Source organism: Tyto alba, unplaced genomic scaffold (genome assembly GCF_018691265.1).
Source record: "Tyto alba isolate M040663 unplaced genomic scaffold, T.alba_DEE_v4.0 Super-Scaffold_42, whole genome shotgun sequence".
NCBI classification, from domain to species: Eukaryota; Metazoa; Chordata; class Aves; order Strigiformes; family Tytonidae; genus Tyto; species Tyto alba.
This window is the reverse complement of record NW_024881318.1, coordinates 31710304-31721050: the sequence shown is the minus strand read 5'-3', so window position 1 is coordinate 31721050 and position 10747 is coordinate 31710304. Positions and strand designations below refer to the sequence as shown.

General features: G+C 40.2%; 1 protein-coding gene across 4 annotated transcripts in view; it reads left to right on the top strand.

Annotated features, from left to right (window-relative positions):
- The first annotated feature begins 1783 nt into the window (after window positions 1-1783).
- Window positions 1784-10747, top strand: part of FCHO2 (FCH and mu domain containing endocytic adaptor 2) — a 96439-nt gene continuing 87475 nt past the window's right edge. For all 4 annotated transcript variants that reach the window (XM_033008685.2, XM_033008683.2, XM_033008684.2 and 1 more), the window contains exon 1: window positions 1784-1920. In XM_033008685.2, coding sequence (XP_032864576.2) covers window positions 1888-1920 — 33 coding nt within the window. In that variant the 5' untranslated portion in view covers window positions 1784-1887. The remainder of the gene's footprint in view (window positions 1921-10747) is intronic.

Here is a 10747-nt window from a genome sequence, read left to right as displayed (position 1 = left end):
TGCCTCAAAGTGCAAGTCTAAGATTTTGCATTTCACTCAAATTTTTGTGGAAAGCTGTTGTTGAAAACCTGAGGATGGGTTTGATATTTGTGTGATGGTAGATTGCTGTGGCACTGCAGCAGTTGAATCACATCTAGATATAGTAAGGTAGTAGACAAGGCATTACTATTTATCTTTGAAAATGTGCAAGATGGGAAATTTTCTATAAAATGTACAAGTGAATCTGACTTTCCTTCCATCATAGCATAGTATCGGGCCCTGTGAAAGGTCTTTTTGCATCTTCCATGGAATAAAACCCTTCAGCTCTGATCATAAAACTTTATCTCACTGTTTGACCTGGTGTACATCCTTACAGACAGCAATGCACACTGCTGAAAAGTACTATGTTAGTATCTTTCTTCAGATCATAATGCAGACTTCTTATTTATATTAAGTAAACTGATGCATAAAGAAGTTTTTCTTAAATGCAATCCTGTAGCATGTCATTATTGTTTAGAATTGTGGTACACGTGATTACTACTATTATCAAAAGAGAGAGACACAGATCTGACAGTCTTAGGGCTTTTAGAGATTTTTACTATGAAAGGGATCCAGAAGTTTTCTGTCTCGGCATCAGCAACTTTGCAAGTTTTGCATATACTGAAACTTTGAGACAGCATTGCTGGAAAGAAATCAATTCCTAAACTTACCACAGAGCTACAGGAAGTGATGGACTAAAGCTACAGACAGCTACCAATAACCGTAATACCAGCTCAGAATGGTATTTATATTTCATGACAGTACCTTTGATAAAGGTAGTTGATACTTTTTAATGCAGAATGAATTGCACTGACTTATATTGATATGAATAATGATTTGACTGTCTTGTTTGCCCTAACTAGTGCTCTTTTGCCTAAAGAAATTCTGTAGCTCTGTAAACTTCTGAACTATATTTTTCCTGTTTGGCTTTCATGTAAGTCTTTTGTCAGCATTTGACTACATTTGACATAAGTTGATGAATTCATTAGTTTCTTAGGGATGACCCAAATGTTCTGCTCTGTGCCTTACTTAATTCCTTACAGAAGGAAGGCCAAAGGACATCAGCATAAAGGTGGAGGCAGGTGAGATTTTTCAAACCAGAACTGGTAGTGTTTCCATGCAGGGGGAAGGGAGGACCTTGAACACCCAGCATAGGATATCAGCGTCTTACTTTTTGTGCCTTGGATAAAGCTTTGTGCTGACAAAAACATGGATAAAGTTTGGGTAAAGTGCTTACCACATGCTCGCACGGGACAGTGAGCAACCACCACCGCTTAGGCCTGGCTGTGTTTTTAGTCAGTAAGAAAAACCTAACTGCTGTTTGGGGCATCAAGTCATGTCACTGAAGTAGAACATGAACTACCTGGGCTCCCCGAGAGAGGCCCGTGGTGCCAGGCAGAGTACAGCAAAAGATACTCTCCCCGAAAAACAGCACTCGAGGTGCAGTGTCCCCAGGCGGCACTGGAGCAGGTCCCTGTCATGGTCCAGTACTCGGCATCAGTCCCACCGGCTCATCGCCTGCATCAGGCGATCGAAGGGTCTAGAAACCGAGCCGGGGGGGAGGGGGGGCAGGTGAAGGGGGGACAGCACCGCCCGCCATGTCCGACCGCCGGTGCTGCCCCCGGCCGGGCGGCCGCCGCTCTACGCATGCCCCGCCGGGGAGGGGCGAGGGCTGGGCGGTGCGCCTGCGCAGCGAGGGCCGGCGGCGGGCGCGTGCGCGCGGCCGGGGCGGTGGGGCCGTGAGGGAGGGAGGGGGGCAGGCGGGCGGGCCGTTGCGCCGTAACGGGAAGGGCGGCGCGGCGGCGGCGGCCCCTTTCCTCCGCGGCGTCTCGGCGGCCGGCACCGGGCTCCCTGCCGGCGGCGGGGGCGATGATGATGGCGTACTTTGTGGAGAGCTTCTGGGTAGGCAAGCGCCGCGGGCCGGTTTTTCCGCGCCGCGGGTGGAACGGGCAGGGCAGGGCACGGCACGGTGCAGCCGCGGTCCCCGCTGCGGGAGCAGCCTCGGCTCTTACGCCACCCCCGAGACTGGGCCGGGGCCTTGCAGCAGGAGGATGGTGGCCGCCGCCGCCGCGCCTGGCTGCGGCCCGGCCGGGCCGTGAGGGGAGCGGGTACCGCCCGGGCAGCCCGCGGCGGGGCGGGGGGGACACCTCCGCCCCCTGCCCGGCCCTCCGCCCCGGGGGTCGGTGCTCGGAGCTGCGCTGGGGAGGGACGGCGGGGGGAGAGGAGTGGCGGGCGTCCCGGGGACGCGCGAGCGGGAGACCCTCTGCTCGGTGGTCTGCGGTTGCCGCCGGCAGCGCGGAGGCGGCTTGGTGCTGCAGCCCGGTCTCCCTTCGTTCAGCCTCCCCGGGAAACAATGCTGTTGTTCGGGGGAGTAGCACCGGCGGGAGCGGCTTAACAGTTGGACCACGCAAACGCAGAGCTGCTCCTCGGAGCTCTGCGCTTTTGTACCCACGGCTTGCCTGTCTGCATGTCAGAAGGCGCAGCCTGAAGAGCAGCCAGCTAAGGAAAACAACAGGCTTCCCGGGCGGCTTTAGAAACACAGTTTATCAGTCATCTATGCGCAGATATACATAGTTTTAAGTAGGTAGATATATATGGGGGGGAGAAAAAAAAATAAAAGAAAATAATGGATTTGGATTATCACTAAGACTGGCGTGAAATTAAACTTGTTTTCATTGCGACGGTAGCTGATCTGATACATTAAAATAAGCGTTCTTGTAATCGTTGGGCAGTTTACAATGTTGCTACTTCTTTGCACGTTTAATTTTTAACGTGCAACTCTATCAACTAATAGGGGAAACATGAAAATGGTTACATGTTGAGACAAACAAACAAACAAAAAAGATGGTATCTTTTAGATGTCTGCTTTTTCTGTGTAAGCAGCAGTTATTCTTGATGTTTAGGGAAAACTAATTTTACAAATACAGTACAGTATTCTTGAATATAAAGCATAGGTCAAGACAGGTTTCATATTTTGTTTGCAGCATTGTGTTTAATTTTGACTCTTTAATTTTTGCTTTCAACCGAATACTAACATTTAATGAAACAAGTTTTGGGCCCCAAACATAAGAAGAAGAACATGCTCAAGCAGGTCCAGAGGAGGGCCATGATGATCGGGGTCTGGAGCACCTCCCTTATGAGGACAGGCTGAGAGAGTTGGTGTTGTTCAGCCTGGAGAAGAGCAGGCTCTGGGGAGACCTTTTGGTGGCCTCCCAGCACTTAAAGGGACCCTACAGGAAAGGGAGGGAGGGAGTCTTTGTCAAGGAGTGTAGTGATAGTAGCAGGGGTAACGGTTTTAAACTGAAAGATTTAGATTAGATGTAAGGAAGAAATTCTTTCCTGTGAGGGAGTTGAGGCACTGGCACAGCTTGCCCAGAGCAGCTGTGGCTGCCCCCTCCCTGGAAGGGTTCAAGGCCAGTTTGGACAGGGCTTTGAGCAACCTGGGCTGGGGGAAGGTGTCCCTGCCCTTGGCAGGGGGGTTGGAACTAGGTGATCTTTAAGGTCCCTCCCAAACCAAACCATTCTATGGTTCTGTGATTCTAAAATATTAGATTTGCTCTCTTGGCATAATTCTCTGCTTAATTTGAAGCCTTGGTGCATGAGATCAGTAAACTAATATGTGGAAATTTCTTTACTTTCATAAAAATAAGATTTAAATTAATATGAAAAGTTGCATTTTCATTGGAAAAAATTACTATATTCTCCTAAGATTACAGTTAAATAGAAGTTTTTTATTCAGCTATCCCAACTGAAATCAAATGCTTTCCTATTTAACTATGCTATGTACTATGTTATGTTCATTTAACTGTTTGTCTGATCAGTTGTAGCTTATTTTGTAGTAAGTCAGTAATTTTGTTAAATCAGGGAAGGCAGTGGGCCATTCCCATACATTTTGTTTCCCTGTTTGTATCTTCAGAAATGCTGCCAGCAAATATGAGATAGTAGACATCTACCCAAACTTCCCATTCTCACTTTCTCCTCTAGAAAGGCTCTGCCTTCTGGTTCTGTTGGCAAAACTTGTAGTGTGGATCTTCAGTGAGTGCCGGGGGAAGGAGATTTTTTTTTTCTGTTGGTGGAGGTTTTTCTCCTATCTCCAAAAATTACACAAAGTAGGACAACAAGTGTATTATTCTTGTTTGTCTTGCAGTGATGACAAAGATACTAGATGGGATCTTAAACTTGCAAAACTTGACTGAGAAGCTTTTGTAACACCATGGACAGGGTTTTATTTTCTGTGGAAGTAAAATAAAGAGGAACAGGGGCTATTCCTTCTTTTCTGTTGTGGGTAAATATCTTTCAAGGTTAACTGTAGTGTCTGAATATGATGGGGTTTCAAAGTCAGAAAGTATTGAGTTTCTATATATCCTCTATATAAGCGTAAAGTCTAGGTTTGTGCATTTTGAATCATTAGGCTTCTCCATTTATACTAACTTTTCAGAATAGATTATTGTTCAGAATTGTTGCTGCAGTGCTTTGGAAGCCTTGGAATACAATCTATATATGCTCTGAAATGTAGTGAGAAAGTTAAGGTGGAAATTAAATGATTGCTCATAAAATGCACTAAATGCGTAATGAGTAAAAATAATTAAGAGAAATCCATAAGGAGAAAGAAAGGTGATATTGTGTGGAGCTTTGGAAGAATTGTCTTCTATTTCTTGCTTTTGCCTTACCCTTGTAGGTAACACCAGGCAAAGTGGTTTTTATCACCTATGAAATAGGATAATTATACTTTCTAAAGCACTGATGTAAAAATTAATCCAAAACATAATTAGTGTTTAATTATTTGATGTCCATGCTATCATCAATTTGTTTGTAGCTCAAATTGTGCATTGGAAGTGGAAGTCTGGATATTAATCTGTAGGATGCTGTCTCCTGATTTGGTAGTTTGCTGTAACTGATAGGAAAAGACATCTGAAACTTGAGGGACTTAACTGATTTCTTCAGAAAAGGAGAGTGACATATATGTCAATGTGTATCAATTTCTTACACACTATTTAGGCTGCTGTCTTTTAAGAACTTCCTAAAAGTGCTCATGTAAACAAAACAAATCTTAGCTTCTTTATTGTAATAGTCCTTAAGCTTATCATGAGACTTTCATCTTGTACTGCTTTTAAAATTGTTTGAATAGTAGCAAGCTTTTCTTTTGTTGTTGTTAGAGAATGTAAGAAAAATCGATGTTTTATGGGACTGCCATCTGCTTGTGAGAGGTCATTGAGAGATAAGCAAGACTATTTTCAAGATGTGTAAAGTTGAAGTACGGAGATCTGTACTGTCACTTGAAAAATTTGACTATCACTTGAAAAATGTAGGGGTCTGCTAATAGAGTTCAACATTCAAGAGCAGCAGTATTCAAAGTCAGTAGGATACAGTTACTTTTTTTGTGGTATCAGAAATTATGAACTGGTAGTACAGGCTGTAAATGGCTTTGATTCTTAGGACTGAGTTTTCAGCATTCTGGTCACATGGCCAAACATTCCCAACTCCTAATTAGGATGTTGTCATAAAACACTGGGTGCTTGCTGCTGTGTTTGTGCTACATCAAAACAGTGATGTAATTTAAAGGGAACACTTTCATAAGTTATTTCCATTATACAGAGTGACGTTTTGTCACTTCAAGTACACTCATACTGGATACAGTAGAATAAAAAGCATTCATTATCATTGACTTACTGTTTTCTTAGCACTGCTTAGGAAGTGTTGCATAAACTTTGGCGTTGTATTTAAACTGATTGGTGCAGGTGATACTTATGTTCGTTGTAAGTCTACGACACTATGTCTAGTCAACAAAAATAAGCCGCTTCTAAGCCAGTTGGTGTTTATTCATTAGTTGCTTTAAATTAATTTGATTAAACCATTGGAAGCTCTGTGTGTAGTTGAAACTGGTCCCTGTGTAATGCTGTTCTTGGTAACTCTGAAAGTTCTGGATACAAAAATGTGTGTTTAAATTGGCTTTGATTAATTCCTTGTATCTTTTTAATCACTTGTGTTACTTGTAGCTTTTGAGAACGGCTGTGAGGAGGTTTCCTTTCTTTTCAAGATCTTTTGTAACCTGTAAGGGTTGATGGTATCTGGGGTTAATAATCTTAGCTTTGTGAAGAGGCTTGCTGTAGTAAGTGTAAGACATAATGTTTTACGCACTTACATGATATAAGTGACACTGAGACTTGTCCTGCTTCCATCTGGAGTTTCATTCATGTGTTTACGCAGTGCTACTCTTCTGCTTGGCATACAGTGGGATGTTTGGTTTCAGTAGTGCTGTTGTGCAATATTTGCTTAGTCTCCTCCCTCTGCATGTGTGTGTATTTAGCATGAATTGGCAACTTTCCATCTTTTTTTTTCCAAAATATTTTTAATTACCTATATAGAGAGGAAAATATCTATCCTTCCTCATATGCATAGAGCTTCTCTGGAGCTGATCTTTATTTAATTTATTGAAGCTGGAAGAAGGAAATTGAAATTGCTGGGTTGCTTTTGTGTTTGAACTTATCAAAACTTTCAGAACTGAGGAAGATACCTTGCCTGTGTAGACATCAGGTGGCTGGTTTTTTTCAATGTTTCGGTGCTCTCAATTTTCTGTAGCTCTTTCAGACACTCTGAAATCAAAATGTACTGATAGCTAGCTTTCAAAAAATGTAACACCATAATATTAATCACAGAAATGTTTTCACATATACAGAACCCATTAAGTTAAATAATTGCCTAGGTGGAAAGGATGAAACACATTACTCCTTGTTGCTGTTTCAAATAAGTAACAGTTTGAAAAAAAAAATTACAACAAAGTTTTTCGGAGCATCTAAAATGAGTTTATGTATCACTGGAGGCAGGAGAATTTCTATTGCTTTATTTCATTAAAGTGTTACTCCTTTATGAAGGAATAAAAAGATGTCAACAGCACAAGTTGACAAGCCATAATGAATAGTATGTCCTTCTAAGTTTGTGGGTAAAGAAAAGATTGGTTTTGGTTAATATCTGGAACTTTTATTTTAGAATCACAGAGATAAACATCCGGTCTCTATTGTGCTGTTGCACTAAAATTTGTACACTAATTGTTAAAATAGGATATCAGTTAAGCTGGATAAATCAAGTCTTTTAGTTGTTGAACAGTAGTACCTATTTTCAGCAAATACCGAATTTCACCTATATGAAGAAGTTGTGTTTTCCCGCCCCCTCATCTAAAGTCTATAGTTATTACTTGGCATATTGGTGCAACTCTTGAATTTTCTTGATACTTTTTTTTTTTTTTTTACCAAAAAGACTTTGATGCCATTATGATTTATCTGTATTAGGATTCTTGCAGGCATAATCTGTTGATCAGGGGTATGACTTTTCCATACTTGTATCTGACAGAGGAACATGTACAGTAACTTAAGTGTAAAACTATCTGTAGGACAGCTTCTCTGGACGTGATCAAAATAAGAGACACGGATACAAATTTTTCTATTCTCACCCCCAAAACTGAAGCAATTCTACTTAGCCCATTCATTCTTTTCTAGGCTTTTCCTAATTAGCATTTATCTAACAAAGTGTGGGGAGGATGTTGGTCACATTTCATTGATAGATCATGTTTGCCAAAAGCACTTGTAAGTTTTAACTAGGATTTGGAAATTTAATTTGGAGATTATCCAGTTTTCACCTTGTGATGGCTTGAAGTAAACTAGAGACCTAAATTTTTTTATGGTTAAGAAAAAAATCCTGTAATTAAATTGGAGTATCATTTCCAAATGTATCAGTTTGAATATTTGTCTGCCTTTTTCCTGGAGAACAAGTTGTATGTTTGATAGGCTATTTTAAAAAGAGGATTAGTCAGGTTATGACTTAAATTCTTTATAATCAAAAGTACAGTTTTCTCAGTCTGTTTCATTTCTGCTTTGTAATGGGGTGATCTGGTCAAGCTTAAAGGGGTGAAAGAATGATCATACATGCTTAATCACTCCTAATACATGTTCTAAAAATATATGTTGAAATGACAGCAATTCACTCATTGTCAAATGTTTCTTTACTTGCTGTACATAGTTAGAAAAAGTCAAACTTTGTCTGAATTTCTCTCATCAAGCTTCTAATGTCTGACCAAAATCAAAATGTGTTTAAGAGCTGCATGTGACTTTTATTGTCTCATATGCTTAGTTTTGCTGTGAAAATACTTGCAGCTCTCCTTTTCTTGATTCTCAGACTAGCTAAGCAAGTAGTATGTACCTTATCAGTCATGGAAACTTGAGAATCATCTTAATAATTGAGAAACACTTGTTTATATTGGGTAAAAAGTCAGTGCTATAATACAGAGTATTAACTTTTTACATTAATAGACATTAATGTTGAACAGTTTTAGTCCAAAGTAGAAAGAACTTCGACTCATACGATTTGATTAGAAACGTAGGAAATAAATACTGCTGCAGATTGCCCAGAAATTTCTGGCTACTTTAGCAAATGCAGGTTTTCAGAATCATCTTTATATGCAACAAGCTTATTCTTAAAGATTTTTTCAAAGTCTGTTAAGTAGTTCAGTAAAACAGAGTTCCTGTAATCTGTTTCCTGTTATGTACAAAGTCATGGAAATGCTGAATCCTGACTTCACATTTGCTGACAGGGTTACTTTCATTTCCATGAGAAAATCATTGCAGTTAGTTCTTGATGAAGGGAAATGAAAGGTCTGTTTGCCCTCACTTTCCATGACTTAATTTATTTTGTATGCAAAGTTGATTGGTAGTGTCCATTGTAGGCTTTTTTAAATGAAGTGTTTACTTGTATTTGAAGTCTTGTTTCCTCTTAGTGCTTGCTGTCAGGGGACATCCATACTACGAAGACAAAAGAGCGCTATTATGGCAGTGTAAAATGGGAAATCTCAACAAGAACACCAGCTTCTGAAGGAAGAGTTTTGTTAGCTCTAGGGAAGAAGGAGAAAACTGCTAATGAGCTTCAAAGTAATTAAATGGAGCCTAGATGGAGAGGGGACCACTTACATTTTGCATTCTCATATGCAGTTTTACAGTTGTTTTCTGTTGAGTAATGATGGAGATCCACCTCAACAGGTGGTGTTTTACCTGCAAAATGACATCAGAATGGTCTTTCAGACCGATCTGGAAGTCTGTTGCATAGAACTTGATGTTATACATGACAACAGAGGTTCCTCTTTCTCCAAGATGCAACTTCTAGAAGAATCTGCACCTGACTTCACTGTCTGTCTGTCATAGCAGTGGATGGTAATTGCTTCAGAATGGAAGTGGGAAGTCTCATCAGTTCCCTCTGCTACCTGCTGCATTTGTTTGTTTTTAAGTAGGCCTATACTGGGCTTCTAGTGATCCCAGCTGTTAGTGTTTCCACCAGGAAGGAGCAGGTAAAAACACATAAGGAAGAAAAATTGGCTGGATGCACAATTTCGATGTACAGTATTTTATACAATGTGTGTGAGGAGGGGCAGTGTTGAGGAAAACCAGCCAAAACACAAATAAACAGTGTTGATGACATATGTACATGTTGGACCATACAGACTTGGGTTTTTTAAATTTAACTATTTTTTTCTCTTAGCCACAGCATACATCTCTGTCTTTATCCTAAATACAGAACCTTAACTCTGATGTTTATTGTATAAATTATTTGAGCTACTTTTCATGAACATAACTACCAGATGAAGGAATTGTGGATAGGCCATATAGCTTTTCCTAAGCAGAAAAATGTCTGCTCTCTGCACTGAGATGCTACAATTTGACGTAGGTACACGTGTCTGCAAACACTCGTAGAAGATAATGTAATTTATTGAATTGTCATCAGGTTAATCATCAGAACTCTTGATTATGGAAATTATTGAACAGTTTTGTAGTCTAGATGTTTGTGCTTATACGTGGAACCGGATATTGCTAAGATAGGCTACATTTCACATTATATTCACAAGTGAAAACATGTCTTTTAGTTGTGTCAAGCTTAAACCCTACAGACCCTCAAATCTGGGAGTCTGCTTTGGACTTGCTTCTTTGTTTAAACCTTAATATATTTTTTGCATAGCCTCTTAGCCTCTAATAACTACTGTTAATATATAAAAGATGTAGCTTTCAAGGGACTTTTCTTAATTGAGGAAAGTATCTGTTCTGTTTCTCTGTTGTGCTTTCTGCTATTCAATGTGAAGTCATGAGCAAGAGTAGGACTGGTTAGAAAACTTAATTTAAGTGGAAAAATTAGTTCCTTTGCAGCAACTTTCAGTTACAGTTAAGGAATGAGATGATGATGAGAACTGGTTGTTCTGGTTCATTCCATTCTCTAAAGGTTTGCAAAGTTATGTTTCTGATGGGTTATCAACCATCAGGAAAGCTGCAGCCAGAGGCTGGGTCATGGCTGTGCTACCCTTCCTGTGTTTCTAAAGTGGCAGGAAATTTCTGGAGCTCCGGTATAGAAAAGTGCCCATTAAAGCTCCCATTATGAAAAGTTCAGAAGCAGTCTGCGTTCAGCACGTTTTGATCAATGTATTGGTTTCACTAGAAGAAACATCTTAAGGCAAAGAGAAAGAACATTTCATAAAGGATAATTTTATTAGTTTTTCTGGAAGAAATACCTAACGTTTATTTGTCAATGTTTATCTCCAAATTTGGGTACAGTAACAACTTTGGAGTAGTTAAATAATAATTTTATTTTGTATTCTAATTGAAAATTTTGTTGAGGTCTTAATTATGGAGTTGTTCTGTTGTTTCTGAAATGCAGTGACATTCAGGGTTTATATTGCGTAAATACAGAAAGTTAATAA